Below are 24,712 nucleotides of genomic sequence, written 5' to 3' on the forward strand. Positions count from 1 at the left end.
TAACGCTGCATATAGGCCTACCACTGGCTGGGTGGCTGGTTATTTAGTTTATTTTCTTCAGTCAAGCCAGCTCTCGTCTGGCTTCATTAAGACCAGCCATAATAATATCCTCCTGACAGAGCGCGTTACCGCTGCCAAGTTCATAAACGCTGCCAATTGTGCCAGCCGTAAGTACAACAGTGGGACACGTATTGCATTAACCCTTCCCAGTGGGTAATATTTGAGAATGTCAAAACAATTAGCGGGCCATTATTTGGAGAAAAGGGAAAGAGGGAAAAGGCTAATAGGTTTGATAAAATCAGAGCAAGGAAAAATAAATTGGCTGACCCTTTAGTGGACCTCAACCACCAATGAAGTTTAACTCATTATACTCAACAGACTGGCCTTTGGACTCGAGGAACAAGGCTGGAGAAAACGCGTGTGAGCGGAAAACACTGTTTGAGCAAACCTTCCTTCCACCATAGGCGTCTTTACATTGATCACAATAATTTGAATTATGAACCTCACCTGACCCGCTCAAATGAACGGCTAATTAAGGTCCCACAAGTCCAGTCTGAACTTGGTAAGTCTGCCTTTTGTTTTGATGCACCAGCTTCCTGGAATGATCTACAACACTACACTAAAAATCAATACCTCACTATCCTATGGGCAATTTAAGAACATCACCAACCTCCTTACCTAAGAAGTATTTAATTATCATGCAGATTAACACACACACAAATACGAGATGGGCGACCCACAGGAACACACACACACACACACACACATGCACTGAGTCTCGGATTAAATGTCTCTCTGCACTTTTCCCATCCCGCTGTCCTTCCCCCCATAGGCAGTCGGGAGCAGACATGGGTTGCGGTGTGGGCCACGCCGGGGACCAATCCAAGTGCTCCTGTCCATCTTCGCCATGGACGTGACAGCGTTTGCGATCTGTTCTGCATGTTTTTCCATTGGGTTTATATTATCGGGATGGGAGACCCTTGCGAGCATGGGTAGAACATGCAAACTCCACACAGAAAGGGCTGGGAGATACCACACCTGCATACCTGGCAACGCAGCAACCTGGTCCCCAAGCTGAAATCTTTGTTTTCTTCTCTTTTCACCTGTGTTTTTGTCCTATTTATGTAAATTCATTGTATCCCTTTTATATTTATTCAGAATTCAGTTTGTATTTGGAATCTCGACGGCATTGCAAATGAGGGTAAACCTTGTTGTGCTTTTCGACAATAAATAAAGGTTTCAAACATAACAAAACAAAACATAATGATTGCACATAATGCACGCAGGCAGACATGCACGCACACATGCGCAAACGGGTGTATATTGGAGGAATATTACAAACATACAGATGAAGCTTTTAGTATTCATGGGAGCTTTGCCGCGACGCGCGCACGATGATATCACGTCGTTGAAATGAATTAGGAACCCAGGCTGCTGTTCTATTTTATGCCGCCAGGAGGCGCAAAGTCATTAGACGGACGCTACAACGTCCTACACAGTATACTGTATAACGATCTGTATATGTTTTGTTGTCTAAAATAAATACCATACCATATGTCTAAAGCAATGTTGCTGAATAAAATAATTAACCAGTTAAAACCTGTCGAATGGAGCAGTCAATGTGTATATTTTGTGTAGATTGCTTATAAGGGATATATAATGGATATTTTTTGTCTAGTACCGTGGTCTAGTGGTTTATGCCCATTCCTTTCAAGCCGACGCCCGGGGTTTGGATCCCAGTGTGTCAAATATATATATATATTTTTTTATTTATAAAATGAAATTGCCCGCAACGATGTGCATAATACAATAGTAATAATATATAATAAGAATCCAACCAATAGAGCGACATTGTGCAATAAACAAGTAAACAAAGTAGGGCATATTTTACAGTAGGGCACTTTGAAACAACCAATCACGTTGCGCGATAGCACGAGCGATGCACAGTCAGGAAGTAATGTTACAGCTGAGTTCACTCATTCAGAACGGCGAAATGTAAAATGCTACCCAGGATTGTTGCGTTTCGTTATAAAAACTATGCGGTGATAAACAAAAAACGAATCGCAGTATGCAAAACGTGCGGTTCGAGGATCACAGATGGAGATGCAATCATGCAACGTCCAACTTCGTTCGACACTTGAACTAAGAAGGTGCACAAAGATCGGTAAGTGAATGAACGAATTAATGAAAACTTTATTTAACAGATTGCAGAATGGGTACAATACAGTACAGCTCAATATACACAATTGTTAAGGGGATGCAGACCAGAGAAAGACTTTCGTCTTGTTTACATCAGGGTCCCCCATAGTAACTTGGCTTGCTACAGTAGCTACAGTTAAATCAATGAGCCATCGACAGTGTGCTAACGTTATCATATACTCTCTTTTTTAGACTCTTTTTGTATCACAAACAGTACTGTATTTGTAAATCTGGTATACATTTACATTTACATTTAGTCATTTAGCTGACGCTTTTATCCAAAGCGACTTACAAGTTCTGTACGACAAGCCATCAGGAAGAGCACAACTCTATCAGCTGAGTAACAATGTTCATCAAAGTGTTGAGTGCTACAGTGTAGGTTAGTTTATTAGGACAAGTGCATGACAGTATGGTTAGTTAGGGTTAGATTTTTTTTTTTTTTTTTTTTTTTTTTAATTCAGATAATGGTTGAAGAAGTGAGTCTTTAGTCGACGGCGAAAGATTGGACGTGTTTCGGCTGTCCTAACTGGGGTGGGTAGTTCATTCCACCATTGTGGGGCAAGGACTGGTATGTCATAAATGTATAGATGTAGCAGTACTGTATCTGTATGTCATGTATGTCATGTTATGATGAATTGAAAATGGGGGACCCTGATGTAAACAAGACGAAAGTCTTTCTCTGGTCTGCATCCCTTTAACAATTGTGTTTATTGAGCTGTACTGTATTGTACCCATTCTGCAATCTGTTAATTTTCTTTCAATCAATCAATCAATCAATCAATCAATCAATCAATCAATCAATCATTACATCCAAGATACACGGCTGCTGTAGTCTTGTCTTATAAAATACATAAACAATCAGCAATGTCTCGCTTGATGAATGGCCAGCAGTAGCCTAATTAATATTAATAAAAGTATTATCATTTTAATAATTGCGAAACGTGTTTAGTCCCTTGTTTGAGCCGAATCTGGGTTGAACATGATTTGTGGAACTCCCTCTGTTGTAAACAATCTCTAATCATACTTTAATGCATACTTGTGGTTATTGTGTTATGTTACCATACGGTGGTTAGAGAGAAAGGGAGGTGACAAGTCATCACCAATGTGTCCATCCCTGTCAAAGTGTCCATCCCTGTCAATGTGTCCATCAGAGATTCACCGAACCACTCGACCTGTTCCAATGGCTGCCGCAAATGCCTGACTTGGTGTTGTTGACTTTGTGCTGCTGTAAATTGGCCCCTCTGGCGAAATGTCTACATTACCTGTGTAGACAATGTGTGCCTTAAAGGGATAGTGTCTACTTACACTGTGTGTACTATGCCGATTAAAGGGTTATGCTTACTTAAAGAGGTTGATCTTCAGATTGTTGTATTGTTGGGCTAGTCCTTGTATAAGATCTCATTAAATCAGCTAGAATCGTTTTTTATTTTTGGTTCGCAGAGCAACCCATTGGTTTCCACTTGGATGGTAAATGGACTGCATTAATATAGCGCTTTCATCCAAAGCGCTTTACAGCCCATGCCTCACACTGACTCACGCACTCACACACAGATGGTGGAGGCGACCACGCAAGTTGTTGACCTGCTCCTTGAGAGCAGTACTCAAGGACACTTTGACACGCTGCCCGGAGGAGCCAGAAACATACCGAATGAGCGCTCTACCTCCTGAGCCACACTGAGTCGTGGATCACAGATTAAAAACTAAAGAAAAACATATTATGGAAGGCAGCCTTGGTACCTACCAACCTCCGAGGCCATTACAGTGATGTTATGCCAGGGCTGGTCTTCTCTATCCAGAGTTTGGGTCGTCCTGACAACTCCACTGTCCTCATCGATGCTGAAGTATCCATCTCCCTCCTCGCTGTTGCCCATGAAATACCTGTTCGGAGAAGAATAAATGCATGACCGTGTTGCAGTCACTCCTGATGGATTTCTCCAAAAGGGTGGATGAAATATTCAGGTAACATGGATCATTTACAGCAGGCAGTCAATATAAAGGATGCTGTAAGGCTAAAGGAAGCACAGCTCAGCTTGTGGTGGAAATCATATTTTGTTTTCGGTGCTTAACACTTTCAGTGCCGGCCATTTAACATTGAAAACCCTGGTAAATGCCAGCACCCACTTCAATGATAGCGTTGTGAACGCATATTCTCTATGGCTATGTGTCTAATCTGCCTGTCGTTTATCAATGACTTGTTTGCAGTCAACATTGTCGAAACGGATTGTTTTTTTATTGGTTCATTTTCGTTTTATTGCATTTTGAAAAGCCCTCGTTTTCAAGGAAAATATATAGATTTTGTGATAAACGGCATTTACTGGAATATTCTAGAATACACAAAAACGTTGTCATTTTTCGGCCTATTTATGAATCATTTTCAAATAAACGCTCGATTATCGATAGTATATGTGTACTTATGCACGCTATAGAGGCGGCTGAAAATCGATTCTCTCATTTCCTGATCAGGAATCACCGCGCACACACACACACACGCATAGGGAAAAAGCTTATATCTCCGTGAAAACAGGTCTGATTATCCTAAGACTGGTAAAATAGATTCCTTACCTGAGATCAGATGTTATCCAAAAAGATTATTCCAATTCCTGATCGCCATTCCAAATATCGATCACGCTTATTGATTACAGTGTTGGTACTGTAAATACATAATTGTCTCTGTTCTGAGGGCCGGCGATCACTTGGTCTCTTCAGATGCCTTGACGGAAAAATAAAATGAGCAAACTAACCACTAAGCTTCTATCCCCAGGCCATCAGGCTGCTAAACGAACAATGAATGAACACTACACAACAACAACCACCAAACGCACATAGCACACACATCCACACGCACACACTCACTTTAAACAAACACACTGTAGCACCCACTCCACACACTTATAGCACACACCCACTTTAAACAAACACACTGTAGCACCCACTCCCCACACTTTATATTTATGGATGAAGGATTGCACTACAACTCGTACACCTTACTGTAAATTGTACCTAAAATTGTACCTCATCCCATTTCTGCTTTGCACTAGATAGTACTGTACATTAGTACACTGCATAGTATTGTGTATTGTATATTATATGGTAACTCAGAACATTGTACATATTTCTATACCGAACACTGTGACCTCATTTTCTTCTTCTAAATTCATGCTATATTATGTTATTATGTTATTTGATACTATCTTGTCTAGCACAGTCTCTGGAGCGTAACAGTAAGAAGCATTTTGTATGAAAGTATTCTGTACTTCTGTATGACAACTATTAAAGAACTTGAACTTGAACTTGAACTCCCCCTGCATCAGTCTGAACTAATGGGGTGCAGTTACACAGGGAGAGACGATAAGCGATATCTTCCCGATTGAGCTCAGAGAGACTCTGCAGCACTAACCCGAGGCTCGATTGATGAAATATGAATTCAAATCGCCAATCAATTAAAAAAAACGGCAAACAGACGATATATGTCGTTGGCGGCACTCAACTGGCGGCATGAACTAACGACTTATAGCGTTGGTGGCATCCAAAGTGTTAAGGGAGAGTCTAAAGGGTTATTTGAATCATTAAACAATGCATAGGCTGTCTAGGTCACAGACATTGAGGACATAATTGTTACTAAAAAGATGCTGAATAGGTACAAGATGTAAAACACTGAGGTACAAAACACTAAACAGACACTTTACAGTCGTTTTTTTTCTTTGTTTTACTCAGATCTTGCTGTTAAGAATGAGTGTTTTCTGTATTTTGATCATTCATGATACATTTATTTTAAATACACGTGATTCTTGTTACCAGTAGCCTATATTGTAACTGACCTATGGGAGATAGACCTACTGAAACCATGCCAGGAAATACACCCCACACGCTAGTCGTGTACTTCAGACCTTGTAATTATAATCACTAGCAAACTGAACAAGCTGGTGCGAAAGGCTAGCTCCGTAGTGAGCGTTGAACTGGACACACTAGAGATGGTTGCAGAGAGGACGACAAGAAAGAAGCTGGACCCTCATTTATCAATGGTGCGTACGCACAGATATGTGCGTAACCCGTGCGTACGATCATTTCTAAGCAAAGTGTGGGACTTATCAATTTGAACGTGTGCTTGACTTTGTGCGTATATATACGCACAGCTCGGACCATGCGTACCTGGCGCCCAGTGGTAGAATATGGAGACTTCAGACGCGGAAATAAGCTTTCGTGCATTAGTTTGACTGACATGTTCGGTATGACCCCCCGTAATTCATTATAGTTAATTGTAAAATAGCGACAGTAGTGTAATTATTGTCAAAACCCTATAAATAGCATTTGGAATAGGTCTTTCTTTCCGAATGAATGCAGCATGGTTTATATATAGCGTTATCGGAATACTACAGGGTGTACTGACTGCGCTCCGCGTAACTCAACTAGTTATTATTTTGCGCATAGATTGCAGAAATACGGGAACGTTTTGATTATATTTAAAAGGCTTTGCAACTTACAACTTCAAAATTCCAATTGCAACTTACAACTTCAAAATTCCACTTATTTCGTTTTACAATGTCAAAGTAGGGGTGGACGGTATAAACGGTATACGGTATAAATTAGGGATGTCCGATATTATCGGCCGACCAATATTATCGGCCGATATCGGCAGTAAAATGTGATATCGGAAAATATCGGTATCGGTTTAAAAAAGAAAAAAACAATAACAATATTTGTTATATATATATCCAGTGAAATTATTAGTTACCTGAAATTATTCAGTTTTTTGGGGGGGGGGGGAAACCCTGCATATATCGGTATCGGTTGATATCGGTTGATATCGGTTGATATCGGTATCGGAAATTAAGAGTTGGACAATATCGGAATATCGGTATCGGTAAAAAAGCCAATATCGAGCATCCCTAGTATAAATGGTATGAATTGCGCTACGGTATGGATTTTGACTATACCTTCATACCTTTTGACCGGTATAGAGCAGCTAGTCACAGCAGTAGCAATGCCGTTAACGTTATTTGACGATTCACTCGCCGTTTGCAGTAGTCGGTGCATAGTGTTTAATTGTACTGAGTTTTTCTCCACTTGTTCACGGACCTTGCTATAATAGTTTTGTCATTTCAATTTGGCTAAGGAGGCTGAGAATAGACTTGCTTTAGCACAGCAACAAGGCTAACGTTAGCCGCTAAGCTAGCCCCTTTCGTGACTGATGCAAGGCTTGCATCGCAGTCACGAAAGGGGCTACCGCTAAGCTAACTCACGTTAGCCACTAAGCTAACGTTCTAACGTGACTCTGCGGCACAGTTCCATTAGTGAGGAGGGGGGGGGGGTATATTGACAAGGCTTGACAACAGAGGTTCAAAGATAACTTCAAATTTTTTTGGCTATTAGTTTCTTTATATAGCTTTATCCATCGGAGCTGCTCCCGTTTGCAACTCTGTGTGTTGACAATCCGGGTGTGACATCATCACCTACGCAGGGGTGTAAAAAGTACCCAGAAATTATACTTAAGTGAAAGTATGGGTACCGTCTCAAGATCTGACTCAAGTAAAAGTCAAAGTATCTTGCTAAAAACACACTTGAGTAAAAGTTAAAAAGTCCTACTTTTAAATGTACTTAAGTACTAAAAAGTAAAAGTACATTTTCTTTTTTTTAAAGGGATAGACCAGGGGTCTCAAACTCATTCCATCGTGAGCCAAGTTTTCATTTTAACTATACATTGCACCAGGTGAGTTAGTTGAAGAGGTGAGCCAATTAGTGAAATCATCAACTGGTGTTTAGGCAAGGCTGGAATGAAACCAAGCATACACTCTGCCCACAATGGAATGTGTTCTGCGATAGACAATGCTGAAATGAAAGAACAGAGGACAGTTTTTTTGCATTATAATTATTTAATGCACTTCTCCATTGAAGGTAAACTAACATGGACGGCATTCACATCACAGCATGAATAATATCACAATATTAAAAACAGAATGGTGTATCCTGAATAATATCACAATATTAACCACAGCATATACTGGATTATCCTGAATAATATCACAATATTAAAGGCAGAATACTGGAGTACCCTGAATAATATCACAATATTAAAGACAGAATACTGGAGTACCCTGAATAATATCACAATATTAAAGACAGAATACTGGAGTACCCTAAATAATATCACAATATTAAAGACAGAATACTGGAGTACCCTGAATAATATCACAATATTAACCACAGCATAATGCGGATCTGACTGTCTATTCTTCTGATAGCAGGTGTTTAATCAAAGATCCCCGCTTTCTAGTGTTGCACAAGGACCAATCAGCATGGGTATGGGCGGGTTCATTTTCCATTGATGGGTATTTGATTGGCTGTTTACCTGCGGTTGCAGGATTAATAACGTTAACGTTAGTTCGGCCAGATAAACAATTAAAATATACTAATTAAAATGGTTGGACCTGTGAGATTTGTACTTTGTACTTTGTAGGTCTGCATTTTAAATGTAAGGAGTAAAAAGTATGTTTTTTTTCTCTGAATGTAATTGAGTAAAAGTACAAAGTATACAAACCTAATAATACTAGAGTAAAGTACAAATCCCCCAAACCAGTACTTAAGTATTGTAACAAAGTACAATTACTCAAGTACTTTACACCCCTGCACCTACGGCATCTTAGGAAGCTCAAACCTCAAACTCAAACCTATTACATATCTTTGGTCTCTCTCTCTCTCTCTCTCTCTCTCTCTCTCTCTCTCTCTCTCTCTCTCTCTCTCTCTCTCTCTCTCTCTCTCACTCTCTCTCTCTCTCTCTCTCTCTCTCTCTCTCTCTCTCTCTCTCTCTCTCTCTCTCTCTACGTTGTCAAACATGTACACTAAAGTTAAGTTATGTTGGAGTTGTATTGTGTTTGAGTTGTTTGAGGGAAAGAAACCTCCTGTCCTGCTGTAGTTTTTATTTTCAGTTTTTCAGAGATGGAAGTAACTTGAGAAAAGGTTTTGCATTTTTCTATTGCAGTTTTGCACAATAAATGTCCTTAAAATACCTCTGTACTATGTGAAATATGCCCTAGTAATACAATAGTACAGTAATATCTGCCATACCAGTGTTTTACCCCTTCAGAAGAATTTATATAGACATTTTAAGATAAATGAATATACCGTGATATATACCGTTACCGTCTATGCTTCAAATTATACCGTGATATATATTTTAGACCATACCGTCCAGCCCTATGTCAAAGCCTTTTAAAAATAATAAAAACGTTTGCGTATTTCTGCAATCAATGCGCAAAATAATAACGAGTTGAGTTCTAACAAAGAACGTATTACATGCTGGGTAGGCTGATAAGAGTAAACTGTAAATAAAATAGCCTATAACATTATAAAGGATATGGGCTATAGCAGGGGTTCCCAACCTGTATTCCAGAGCCCCACGATTCCTTGGAGACATATAGGAATATGATATGATATAAGGTATACTGGTCCGTCAGCGAGGAGATAGCCCACAGAGGATAGCCATTAAATGCCATTTGAGAATATAGGCTATTAAGTAAGTAAGTAAGTAAGTAAGTAAGTAAGTAAGTAAGTATTTATAAAGCACCTTTCATACATGTCATGTAGCTCAAAGTGCTGTACACAAATATAGGCATATATAACGATAAAAGCAATAAAGTCACAGTGATCAGTTAAGATCAATGTTTAAAAAAATAATAATAATAATAATAGTAACGTAAAAATGAAAATAACGTAAAAACAGTCATTTGCTTACCAGTTTGGGAGAACAGGTCCGCACAAACATGTCCGCTCAGTAGCAACCGGAAGTGCACTAAACCAATGCACTTGTATGGTAGGTAGCAATGTTTAGCTCTTATAACGCTAGTGTAGTTACGTTTTTATCAGTGGTCATAGTTGGGTCCATAGTGCTTTACCAAGTCCCATGGATCCATCAGTGGCCGTGTATTGTGTGCGTATGTACCCGTTCCCTCATGTGGTCAGTGGCCAGAGTTTGGGTCCATAGTGCTTTACCAAGTCCCATGGACCCATCAGTGGCCGCGTCTTGTGTGCGTATGTACCCGTTCCCTCATCTAAAGAGTTGGGTCCACAAGACTTTTCCAAGCCTTACGGATCCATCAGTGGTCGTGTATTGTGTGCGTATGTACCCGTTCCTTCATCTAAAAAGTTGGGTCCACAAGGCTTATCCTAGCCTCATGGATCCATCAGGTTTTTCCAAGCCATAACTATTTGTAAGCTAGACTGTATAGGTACGTTTTTAATTTTCCTTTAAAAATGTGTATAGAGCTGGCGTTTCTGATGTGTGTTGGTAGTGTGTTCCATAGTTTTGGGGCATAGTTGGCAAATGCCATACTTCCTATCCTTTTTTGGTTTCTGGGCGTGTCTAGTAAACCTGTAGTGGATGACCGTAGCGTTCTTGAGGGCAGATAACTAACTAGGGAATTTGCTATGTATTTTGGGCCTTGCTCATTAAGAGCTTTATATGTTAGGAAAAGGACCTTAAAATCAATTCTATGAGTTATTGGAAGCCAGTGCAGAGTGGCCAGGACTGGAGTGATATGTTCTCTTCTCCTTGTATGAGTTAGTAATCGAGCTGCAGAGTTTTGGATAAGCTGAAGCTTCCCAATGGTTGCTTTGGGAAGACCAGTGAACAGTGCATTACAATAGTCAAGCCGACTTGATACAAAAGCATGAATAAGTTTCTCTGCATCCTTTTTATTTACAAAAGGTCTTACTTTCGCTATGTTTCTTAGGTGGAAGAATGACGTTTTCATGGCCTTATTTATATGAGACTTAAAGGTCAGGTCTGAGTCCAAGATGACACCTAGGCTTGTAACCTCAGTCTTTACATAGGATGACAGACTCCCCAGGTTTTTACACAGCACTTCCCTTTTTGCTTTTGGGAAAAACGATCGGCCTATCGCCTATACATATTATTGAATGTTTTCATAAGCGTAAAGATACAACAGCTAGATTAACGATCAAGTTAGTTTACTGTATGCAGGCTTCGCAGGGCTGTGCCATGTGCTATTATATATGTGCAAGTTACTGTTGCATAATGTAGGCTATGGCTGCTATTATATCTAATTTATATAGGCTACCTAATACCGACAACAAAATAGATTGTATACCTCTACAAATCATATTATACCCGGTAACCAATTGAACAAAACGAATAAAGGCATTCATATTCCAGCATTGGTTATAATGACACACCAACGCCAAACAGTGGTTAACGGTCTTTATTAGTATTTTGAGCTGTCCAGGCAGAATTGCAGCAATGGTCTTAGGGAGTCATTGATATCTGACATCACCGTGTACAAGTCCGCCAGCCTGTCGCGTATTTATCCCATAACATGCGTTGTGTCTTCTTGGTTCGACAGCGCGTTAAATTAGTTGCTTAGACCAAGGACAGGGGTGATCAATCTCGCTCTCAGTGAAGTTTCTCCGAGTTTGCTCGGGTTAGTCCATTATTTCACATCCCATGGGGGTGTTTCATTACCATATATGGATAATCATGCACGAGCATTGACGGTAAGAACAAATGGTATTTATCAACACTGAGTGTGCGTACGACCCGTGTACGCACGTGTGATAAATCCCGATTTTTCTGTACGTACACACATTCTAAATTCTGTGCTTAAGAACGGAAATAGAACACTTTATAAGAATTGTTGATAAATGAGGGCCCTAGACTCTATCCTGGAGAACCCCTCCCACCCACTCTATGAAGAGCTAGCCGAGATGAGGAGCACATTAGGCCTTAGACCCCACCCCCCCCACACACACACACAGCACAAATCGACTTGGTCAGTCCTTTGTACCAGTTAGGCCTGTCCCAGACTAAGGATTTGAATAGTCGACTTTGATTGGCAAAAATCTTACTGATAGTCAACTATCAACATTTTTTTTTATAAATTATAATATATATATATATATTTAAATTTTTAAATTTTTTGGGGGATCATTCCATTTGGGCTGTGGGGGGTACTTATTACTTAATGTCTGAAGGAGTCAACTGAAGGCGTCTTGTCCTCTGCGAAAGCATGCAATTGGTCCACTGATGGATACATCTTGATATTTGGCTAGTCAGTGTGTTCATTAGACGGGTGAAATCCTCTTTCAGTGCCTCTGTGCCCGTTTTCTTAGGCAGTTAGCCTCGCTGGTATGCGCGCCATTAGCACTAGCCACGCTTCTAGGCCTCTTTGCTTTAGGAAAGAATAAAACATTTAAAAAAGTATAATATTATTATTATTAAATATTTTTTTCATTCGACTAAGAGGTTGGCAGTCGACTACGGCTCCTTTCGATCGATTAGTCGACTATTCGACTAATAGAGGTCAGCCCTAGTACCAGTAGCCATCAGGCTCCACAACCGTGAGCAAGGACTGACTTGGCCAATGGCTGGAGAACTAATGGTTGGAGAACTTAAGAAATGTTAGAACTGTTTGACTCTTAACTACTGAACCCTGCATGGACTCTGGTGCACATTGCACCAGGACTCACAATCAATCAATCAATCAATCAATCAATCAATCAATCAATCAATCAATCAATCAATCAATCAGATTTATTTATATAGCACATTTAACATGACACATGTCAACCAACATGCTGTACAGAGGGTAGATACATGTAGACAACAATCACAACTCTGTTTTACTGGAGGGCACACAGGCAAGCACACAGGAAAACAGGGCATGAGTCAGTGAACGGGAAAAGTTAATGGTTAAAAGGTAGTGGGTTTTGAGTCTAGATTTGAAGGCATCTATCGAGGGGGCAAGCCTAATGGAGGTGGGGATGCTGTTCCATAGTTCAGGGGCTGCGACAGCAAAGGCACGGCCCCCCCTGAGTTTAAGGTTAGTCCTCCAGACTGTCAGGAGCCTCTGATTGGCTGACCTGAGGGACCTGGTGTTGGAATAGGGGGATAGGAGGTCTGAGATGTAGGAGGGGGGCTGACCATTAAGGGCTTTAAAAACAAATAGGAGAACCTTAAAATGTATTCTGTAGCGTACTGGAAGCCAATGAAGGGAGGCAAGGACAGGGGTGATGTGGTCTCTCTTACGGGTTCCGGTCAACAGTCTGGCAACAGCGTTTTGTACTAGCTGTAGGCGGGACAGGGAAGACTGGTTGATGCCTATAGAAGTAGTTGCAGTAGTCTAATCTAGATTAAATGAAAGCGTAGATAACTCTCTGAAGGTCTGCAGGGGAGAGAAGGGCTTTGAGTTTAGCAATGATGCGTAATTGGAAAAAACATGCCTTCACCACTGAGTTCACTTGTCTGTCAAATTTAAATTGGGGGAGGGCACCCAAGTGGCGACCCATGTAACGCGCTACGTTGCGAAGCGGCCGAACCGGGTTTGATTCCCGGACCCGGCGTCTTTTGCCGAATGTCTTCCCCCCGCTCTGTCTCCCGTTCTTCCTCTCTCTCTCCCTTTACCGGACTGCCCGGTAGTAGAAACAAATAAAAATCTACCAAAAACACAATAAAAAAATAATAATAATAATTTTAAATTGGGGATCAAAAATGACACCTAGGTTCTTGACATAAGGCTTAACCAGGGAGGACAGGTTGCCAAGACTGTTGGTAAGGGTGGTGACAGTGTCTGGGGGACCGAAGATGATTATTTCACATTTGTTTTCATTTAGTTGTAAAATGTTTTGTGCCATCCAACATTTAATGTCATCAAGGCAGGATATGAGTAAAGACTTGTTGTCTTTAGGTTTCAGAGAGACATAAAGCTGTGTGTCGTCAGCATAACAATGAAAAGAGATGTTGTGCTTCTGAATGATTGAACCATGGGGTAGCATGTAAAGCGAGAACAGAATCGGGCCAAGGATGGACTCATCATTCAATCACTCATTAATTTACTAGCACCTTAGATCTTATTTGTATACACATATTTTGTATTTATTGACAAACCGTTTACCAGGGTAGACTCAGTATTGCACACAGAGTAGTTAGCTATATATTTGTACATAGGATTGACTTAGGATAGAATATGTATGATTCGAGGGGGGGGGGGGGGGGGGGCTGTACACACATTTACATACAGTATGCACATTGTGTTATTATTATACATAGAGTATACATATGTCTCACCTGCCCAATAGATCAGATCACCTGTATTCTTTATTCATATCTTGTTCTTACCTTTTATTATGATGTATTTATTCTCATATATTTTTATTGTCATCTCTATTACCCTACCTGTACACGCCAACCCCCCCCCCCCCTCCCCTGTTCTGCTACGACCCCTGAATTTCCCCAAGGGGATTAATAAAAGAACATCAGACTACTGTGCAGATGCTTTATGTGGACCATACTGTACCCTGCCCGGTATGTAGATGTTAACCTCTTAACTGGCACCGACCCGGACCCGGGTAGTTTTAAGAACAATTTGCCCACCAGCGCGACACGCCATGTTGGCAACGTAATTAAAGCCCTATTTGTTGCCTGACGATAGCCGTTTCAGGCGACAAAATCCGTTCAGCGGTTCTCGAGTTACATGCCAATATGTGAGGCGTGCACTGAAGTAAACAGCAGACTTTTTATTTGTTCAAATACCACTTCCGACTCTCGAGCCTCTACCTCCTTCAATCATTATGTCAATGAAGTACTGTACTGTACCTGAAAACATCTTTATCACCGTTAAAGCTACTTTGGGTCTTCGTTAAAATATTCACCAACAGCAATTATCTTGGACCATTTCTAATGACAAAAGATAAGGCCATGTTCAGCCCTGATATTTACAGCACATTGCCATAACAGCTTTCTAGTTGAACAAAATCATTACAATAGACGGAAAAGTGGCCTCTGGAATAAAACCTAGAAATGGGTTCAGTTGCTGCACTTCAGCGGAAGCATGAAATGAGCACTGACTGTGTATTTCCACATTTATCTTTTAATGACCTATTTACACCTGTAATCCAGCATTCCTCTTCAGTAATGTAAGTCGACTATTTTTCAATTGACATGGGACATGTACGATGGAAAGGGGATAATAGAGGCAGGCAGAATTGCATTAATTTGACATAATGAACTAATTCTTGCTTACAATTGTTCCTGGGCACTCTCGGCAGGAACCCTTTCACGGTTTATTAAACGCTCCGACTTAGGCAAGCATACAGGCTCTTGAACTGGAAAAGTACTGTAAGAGTGAAGCGAGGTTCAAGTGCTACATGGTGAAAGAAATAAAAGCGTGTCTATTGTTAAACAATTTAACAATTGATCCTTGAAATTATCATTATTATCTACTGAGAAAATTGTACTGTACATACACGGAATATACAGATGTGTGCGTCATGCCGGTGCAGATGGGGTGCTATGAGCGTGCTCATAATACTTTTACTAATAGGGCACATGGACTTGGATGCACAGTATGCTGCTGCCTTCAAATGGAACTCGTGAGTTTGTGGTCTCGACGTCGGAAGTCGAGTACGGTATGCTTTGCATGTGTCTTGAAGCCACAGAGGCTAATTATTTGGCTAAGTAAATGCAAAGTTGTAGAGACAGAGGAAAAATATGAGACTGTCGGGGAATATATATATACAATAATATATAATTGACTAAGAAAGACAAAATGTACAATAATACCGCCAGAAGCTCCGCCAGAAGTCGTGATTCGTGAACTCTGAGCTTTCCGAAGATTTCATGACATCATGACAGTTTTAAGTACCTCGGAGTCCACATATCTGCAGGACTTGACATGGACCACACACATTGACAGTGTTGTGAAGAAGGCACGGCAACGCCTCTACTTCCTCAGGCGCCTAAGGAAGTTCCAAGTCAGTCAGAAGATCCTTAATAACTTCTACTCATGTACAATAGAGAGCATCCTGACTGGCAATATCACCTCCTGGTTTGGGAATAGCACTGCACAAGACCGTAGCAGACTACAGAGAGTGGCCCGTTCAGCCGAGCGCACAATTGGAGGGGGGCTTCCCACTCTCCAGAACATTTACAACAAGCGGTGCAGGGGTAAGGTTTAAAGGCTAAGAGAATTATCAAGGACTCCAGCCACCCAAACAACTGCCTCTTTGAACTGCTGCGGTCAGGCAAGCGATACCGGAGTCTCATGGCAAGCACAGAAAGACTCAGAAGAAGCTTCTATCCCCAGGCCATCAGGTTGCTCAAAGAACAATAACACTATGCAACAACCATCAAATGCACTCACAGCACACACATCCACAAGCACACACTCACTTTAAACAAACAACACACTTTAGAACACCTAGACACACTTTATATGTATTGGCAAATAATTTGCACTACAACCCATACCGCAGTACACCTTACTGTAAATTGTGTCAAAAAAAATGCATGTTCAAAGATGGCCAGTAAAAGAAAAGTCGACAGTGAAAATCTGCAATTCAATTCAATGTGCCTAATATGCCAAGAAACTGTACCTCTTGTGAAGAGTGGCAATTTGAAATGCCACTATGAAACAAAACACAGTTATTTTGATGCAACCTTTCCTCAAAATTCAGCGCTAAGAACCACAAAAATAAATGGAATGAAATCATCATATCAAGCTGCAAGCTGAATTATTGTTACATCTATGTCACAACGATAAAAAGCAACCGAGTCCTCACTCAGAGTGGCATGGTTGCTAAACACAAGAAGCCATTCTCTGATATAATGATAACATAATAAAATAATGTATGACTGAAGTGATGGAGACCAGGTTTGAAGGCAAACAAAAGCAAATCCCCCTCTCAGATAGCAACAGCAACCAGAATAACTGAAATACTGGCTGGATTAAACAGCTTTGTGATGGAATAGAAAATGCACAGTGCATTTTCTTAGCTGTGGATGAGTCCACTGACACCACTGACAATGCTCAGTGAACATACAAGGGGGGAAGCCATAAGAATCTTGGTGCAATTGTTTAAAAAAATTGTTAAATCTCTTCAACTCATTCAGAACGCAGCGGCCCGCCTGATCTCAAACCTACCGAAGTCGGCCCATGTCACCCCACTTCTTAGGGACCTGCACTGGCTCCCCATTGCTGCACGAATCCGCTTCAAGGCCCTCGACCTAGCATACCGTGCGGCAAAGGGAACCGCTCCCGCCTACCTCCGGTCAATGGTCTCTAACTACACACCCTCAAGACCCCTACGCTCTGCATCTTCTGGCCGCCTCAGACCTACTCCTATCCAAGCTCCGGGAGGGTCATCAAAGAGAAGTCGCCTATTCTCAGTCCTTGCCCCACAATGGTGGAATGAACTACCCACCCCAGTTAGGACAGCCGAATCACGTCCAATCTTTCGCCGTCGACTAAAGACGCACTTCTTCAACCATTATCTGAATTAAAAAAAAAAAAAAAAAAAAAAAAAAAAAAATCTAACCCTAACTAACCGTACTGTCATGCACTTGTCCTAATAAACTAACCTACACTGTAGCACTCAACACTTTGATGAACATTGTTGCTCAGCTGATAGAGTTGTGCCCTTCCTGATGGCTTGTCGTACAGAACTTGTAAGTCGCTTTGGATAAAAGCGTCAGCTAAATGACTAAATGTAAATGTAAATGTAAATGTTTTACTGACCTTAATAAACAGACATTTGTCTTATTGAACATTTTCTTTGTGGACCTTTAAGATTTGTATTTGAGTACCCCTGGTCTAGGGTGATAGTACATAGTATCTCCTTGGGTCTATAGTGATAGTAGATAGTATCTCCTTGGGTCAATATAGTAATAGTAGATAGTATCTCCTTGGGTCTAGGGCTCTTGCACTCAAAAGCAGGCAGATATATTAACCGTGGTTCATTCCACCAATATTATTCCACCTTATTTACTGACACTCGCACAATTTGTGGTGGCCCGTGAGCAGTCCCCTGAAGACCCCTAGTGGTATTTTGGATAAGAAGCGAAAGGGAGAGTATCTGTAACTGGGGGTACAATTCCCTGACTGTATTAATAAGTATGGTATCATTAAACCACTACTGTCTTATGTACATTACTACTGGCCATACAGTACACAGGTATATGATATGAACACCTCCACAATGACACGGTTACACACAAAACTGGGTTATAATAATATTTATTAGCAGCAATGATAGTATATAACAATACTTTACGTAGGGTCGCGCTTATAAGGCAAAAGGAATGTGCGTAAGCAAATCAATAACGTATGTCCATTCTCATATTACGCAGGAGATAATGAATACAACCTGAATATTAGGAATTATATCTATGGTACTCTAGTAAGGCAGCGGGAGATACTGGTAGGGTCCCTCCAGTTGTAGGCCAGCAAGGGGAGAGGATTTGTCGGTAGTAGAGTCTGGGTCAACGATGAATAGAGAGACTCCAAGTACAGGAGACGGTGCAATAATCTCTTGATCCGCAGACGAATAACAGCTGTTCTCCGTGGCATGCAGCTCCGCATGGAAGAAAGCTAGCCAGCCTCAGGCTTCTGAGAGGCGGGCTCGACGTTGCTCCTCACAGGGTAAATCCCACACAATTGTGGGTGTAGACGATTCTCCGCTCCATCAATTACAGGACCAAAGCAAATATAATCCAGCCGAAAAGGGCTATGTAGTCGTCGGGTAGATTATCCAGTGTACATGTCCACACGGTCCTCGTCTAGGGCTCCTCGGGTGAAAGCGCCAGGGTAAGCAGCCCAGCCTGGATAAGCACACTAGCTGGTACGAGGAAACGTTGGTGATGCTGGTCACTGTAGAACGGTAGCCGCACGATACACTATACATAAATAGACTATTACTGAATTAATAGAATAGGTCGAACTCGACGGTACAGCGTTAAACTCTGATACTTCAGTTATTAATTCGCACGCGGTCTCAATGCTCTATTTGGGGCCAAACAGGCCATACTTGACCGCACGTTGTATCGTGGGTGAGGCTTCAACTTATTGGGTAACTTAACTTCTGTATTCACCTGCGTCGTATTTATACGTTAGGTGAACAAACTAGTACCAGCCCTATTCCTGTCTCGTATCCTTGCGCAGAGCCGTTCATGCCCAGGCATGTCTTTGACGGTGACTTTGAACTAGACCCTGGGGGTATGGCAATGGCGCCTAAGGGACCGCTGTCCAATAGGATAACGAAATATTATGGTCTGTACTAGGTTAAAGGGATATTCCGTGTATATGTACAAGGAATACACAAGGGATATCAAATGATATACAAATATTATGCAATATATATCAATCAATAAATACATATATTCGGTTTAATCTGATCCTTCGTAACAGTATCACATGATTGATTTGGAGGAGGGCGTACTGGGTCAATCAGAGCTTGATTAGTGATTGTGGCCAGCTGTGAGAAGTTGGGAGCGTTTGGAGGGTAGAATGTGTGTTTTTTGTCCCCTCTGATTATTTGAGAGGCTCTCAGATGCTCACGGACAACATTGTGCAATGTATTCTACCATGACCACCTATCCCACCCACTCTTGTTTGTTTTTTAGAATCCCTCATCAGGGCAGATACTTCTCTCCATCTATTCCTACGTTTGTCACGACTATCAATTTCTCTTAATTCAACTGCAATCCCTCTGCCGCTTTCTGTTACTATACCTGTTCCTGCTACAAACACTGCACTTGATCCATGTCGCTTTAATAGGCTATAACTTGTGGGGTTTAGAGGGGAGGAGGGGTGGTTAGGCCCAGATGGTTTGAACGTATAGCGTTAAGGGTTCAGTTGGGGCCTACCTCTGTGGTTACAGTAGGGGTCTAGAGACCTCTTTTTCCCTGTTGTCTGTCCTGATTGTATCTATACTGTATATAGCCATGTATATTTACTGCATACTGTGTGAATTATTCTAAGAATGGACTGCAAATGGTAAATGGACTGCATTGTGCATTCATATAGTGCTTTTATCCAAATCGTTTTACAACTTGTGCCTCACATACACCCATTCACTCACACATTACATTCACACACCGACGGTGGAGGCAACCATGCAAGGTGCTGACCTGCTCATCTGCAGCAGTTAGGGGTTAAGTGGCTTTGCTCAATGACACATTGCCAGGATTAGCCGGAACCAAACTATGCGTCTTTAACTATGAGTGAACACAACACTTTGTTTGAAAACATTGTTCCTGTGAAAACGTAAAACAGACTTATATGGTACCTTCGCCTGAGGTACTCAATTGATCTTATAATAATCTTATAATGAGGAGAAACCTTAAACATTTTAATGAGCAGGTTTCCTTTTACAGATATTTTACACAGCACTGTACGTCTGATATGTCTGATGTTCAGGTGGCACATTTTAACACTTTGAGTGCCAGCCACGAGCAATCTCGTTAGTTCATGCCATGTGTTGAGTGCCAATAACGAGAAATCTCGTTATTTAATCGTTATTTTTTTTATGATCGATTTCCATTCATTTTTCATCAATCTAGTTACCAGTGGGGATCTATCTGAGCTCGAACAGGGAAAATACTGCCCCCTATCGTCTCTCCGGATGGTATTGCACCCATTGGACTGGACTGAATGAAATGGATGGGGAAAAAAGAGTCCGGAATCCACATTTTACTTGTCAGGCATGTAACCGGAGACGATCCCAGTCATTGCCCACCCTCAGAACAGCGTGGATTATGTGTTTCCAGTACCCAGCGTTGGATCAATAAACGTGATCGATATTTGGAATGGCGATCAGGAATTGGAATAATCTTTTTGGAGAACATCTGATCTGAGGTAAGGAATCTATTTTACCAGTCTTGGGATAATCAAGTTTTTTTCACCTATATCTCAGTGTGTCCCATATGTGTGTGTGTGGCTGTGAGTGCTGTGAGTGTTAGGATTAGGAGAGGAGAACCCAATATGCAGACCGGGAAGAAAGGAGGCAGAGACGGCAGGGTAACGTGGAATATATATAGGCTTTACTTGGACGACGAAACGATACAAAACGGAACATACAATGACTCAGCCGAGCTGGCTCTAATACAAAACGACACTGAAGGACACAGGAAAACAAAGAGGAACGAAAACGGAATACATGAACTAAACGGAATACAAGAACTACTTACAACATTCAATAACATGAAGCAAGGCACAGGAGAGGAACGACGGGCAAGGGAACACGGAGGTAAGTGAGGGTAACAAGGAGGGTACTGGAGACAATGGGTCTCATTCCCGAACGAAGTTACGACAAAAAATTTCGTCTTAGCCAGATTTCGGCCCATTTAAGACATATTAGGGCTGGGAGTGGGAGTCCCAAAATTGTCCTGAGATCAGATTTGATTGTGGCTGAGAGCAGATTTAAGAGTGCTGAGGAGCACTCTTAAATCTGCTCTCAGCCATGATCAAATCTCATGATTGATTGACTAATTTAAAATGTCATTATAACTTGACAGACTGTGTTCTCATAGTGATTCCTTCACGTCAACGCTACAGGCCTCCTTGGAATTAATTACTTAATCATAATTAAAATAAATATGACAATATTTGTACGATAAGAAATTATGCATTTGATGTCGGAAAAATTAATAATATGGATTAATCTGATCACAGGGCAGTTGCTTAACCATATCTGAACCAGCTATTTTGGACAAATGTATAATTACTTTAATTACTCAGATATTCAAACACAATTATGCAATTATTGTGAAATGATTGAAAACAATAATTATTTAATGCCTTCTGTGGAATTTGTATTTCTTATTTGTTACACATCTGTTTTAATGATTAATTATATAATTTGAAAGAATGCAGGTCAACATGCAATGTATCCCATTGATTGGTATAACAATGGGACAGACCTTTGTTTGATTGATTGATTGAACACTTTATTAACAGATTGCAGAATGGGTACAGTACAGTACAGCTCAATTACATAAGGGGATGCAGACCAGAGAAAGAATTTCATCTTGTTTACATCAGGGTCCCCCATTTTCAATTCATCATAACATATATGACACACACGAAACAGATAGACAGTACTGCTACATCTATACATTTATGACATACCAGATTTGCAAATACAGTACTGTTTGTGATACAAAAAGTGTCCAGAAAAGAGAGTACATTTGACGTAGAAACTGTTGGAGGAGGTTGGGTAGTAGGGGTGGGTGGGGGATATACTTACACTGTACAAGCAAAACTGTACATTGGAATATTGACAAAACCATACTTGGTCATTTACTGTACATTGGAGCGGGTTGATATAGCTATAAACCTGCATTCCTTCGAATATATCATTAATCAATTAAACTTATATTGAAATACACTAGCCTAGTATACACCAACACTGAAATTACAGTGGATAAATAAATAAGAACTAAAGCTAATCGGTGGAAATAGACTGCATTAATATTCCATAACAAGTCTTGTGTGCGCCTACGAATGAACAGTAGCCTATAGGCTTAATTATGGAATAATAAGCCATACTGCGTTCATTCATTACGCCCGCCGTAGGCTATATATATTATATTTCATTCATTCATTCATATACAGTACTGCGCGCTGTGTGTGTGTGCGCGCGCGCGCGCTGCGGCAGGTGTACCGCAAGCTGTATATGATGCCAATACATTAATCTAATCTAGTTTTGATGGCACACAAGAGTGATTACGAAACCTATCCGCATTTCTCGGAGACGCTCTCTGATTGGCACTGACTGACACTAGGTTTCGTAATCACGCGGCTCGCAAGACTCGCAAAGCACTTCCGCCATTCCATTTGCACACAGCTGCGTCACTAGTTGCCTTATAAGGAGCTCTGGAGGCGTTGTTTTGTATGCAAATTACCTGAACGGGAACGCGCTTTCGAGTTTAAGACAGAATGCCATTCTCCAAGCAGATATCAGATCATATAATTTGTGCAACCTTTTCAGCCACTTAAGACATATTACCAGCACGTTCAGGACTCAGAACTTGTCATTGATTAAGGGCCCTTTCTCACTCACTGCTCTGTGTCGAATCAGACCCGGCTCGCATCAGAAAAGGGTGTGTCTGTCTGAGTGAGAACGCTGTCCCCCGTCCCCGCCCCCCGCTGATTCGTCCCCGGGGGCGCTGAACCTGGACCGCTGAAATAGGTGGTCTCAGGTGCGCACTAGTGGGGGCGGTTAGGCCTGGCAATTTTGTTTGCCATTGCTATGTCTATACATTGTTCGAATGCATTTATTTCTATTAGACCAGTGGTGCCCAACCAGTCGGCCGTGGTCGACCAGTAGATCAATGACATGCAATATAATTGCCACAAGCGATGGGATAATGTTAGCTTCTGAACAGGCTAGCTAACTAGCGTTAGCCGTTAGCCATTGCTGTATACTATACTTTCTTGTTCGAATGCATTTATTTCTATTAGACCAGTGGTGCCCAACCAGTCGGCCGTGGTCGACCAGTAGATCAATGACATGCAATATAATTGCCACAAGCGATGGGATAATGTTAGCTTCTGAACAGGCTAGCTAACTAGCGTTAGCCGTTAGCCATTGCTGTATACTATACTTTCTTGTTCGAATGCATTTATTTCTATTAGACCAGTGGTGCCCAACCAGTCGGCCGTGGTCGACCAGTAGATCAATGACATGCAATATAATTGCCACAAGCGATGGGATAATGTTAGATTCTGAACAGGCTAGCTAACTAGCGTTAGCTTAGCGCTAACGTTAAAACGCTCAAAAGCGGACTCTACAACACCATCCATTCGTGATAAAATGGGGTGGGTTATATTGACAAGGCTTGACAACAGAGGTTCAAATATAACTTCATATTTATTGGCAATTTGTTCATTTTATATCAGCATCCAGAGTCCGCAGTCGTGTTAAGACATTCCTGTTTACATTTTCGAACGTGACATCATCGCCTACGGCAAGCGTAAACGCTCAAAAGGCAAACCGTAAACAGAACCCGAAGTGAACCAAGACTGCAGTGTGTACACAAACTAGAGGGGGGAGAGGGGGGGGGGGGGGGGGGGGGGCTTCGCACTCTGACCCGGAATGAGGGCGGTACGCGACCGGTACGGACAGAATGAGTGAGTGAGAAAGGGCCCTATGTCTCAGTGGTTCCAAGATAAGTCTTCCAGAATATATCTTTGAAACATTTTCGGGAATGAGACCCAATGACGCCACGAGGAAATGATGACAAACCCACACTTAAATACACAGACTAATTGTAACGAGCAACACCTGGTAGAATCCAGGCAACAACATAGAATACAAAATCAGAACACACTAGGAATAACCTAACCTAGACACAAAAGGCATAATAACACATAACAACCAGACAGGGACACGACATCAAACAAAGAGGGATGGCCCAAGATAATAAATAACTAGAGATAAAGTCTATAATCTTGAACCAAACCAAGATGGCCGCCTGCACCATCAGGCTACTCTGGCCACTAGAGGGGGGTAGGGGATCAGGTAGGAGACCACTGTCAGGAGGGAGGAAATGTCCAATGTCATTCTCATTCTGGGGACGTTACAGTGAGTGCTGATCAGGAAATAAGATAATAGATTTTTCAGCCCGCTTCTCTAGCATGCATAAGTACACATACTATCGATAATCTAGCGTTTTTTTTTTTAAACTATTCATAAATAGGCCGGAAAATGACAACGTGTTTAGTGT

At 41.3% G+C, this 24,712-nt stretch overlaps 1 protein-coding gene across 1 annotated transcript in view; it reads right to left on the reverse strand.

The window, feature by feature from the left end:
* The window catches only part of LOC311237669 (cadherin-18-like), a gene marked incomplete at its 5' end in the record, with an annotated part of 233,837 nt that overhangs the window by 65,818 nt on the left and 143,307 nt on the right, over window positions 1-24,712 (reverse strand). The window contains one exon of the mRNA XM_084325635.1: window positions 3,941-4,077. Coding sequence (XP_084181761.1) covers window positions 3,941-4,077 — 137 coding nt within the window. The remainder of the gene's footprint in view (window positions 1-3,940; window positions 4,078-24,712) is intronic.

This window comes from Notolepis coatsorum (assembly GCF_963971535.1).
Source record: "Notolepis coatsorum genome assembly, chromosome: 12".
NCBI lineage: Eukaryota > Metazoa > Chordata > Actinopteri > Aulopiformes > Paralepididae > Notolepis > Notolepis coatsorum.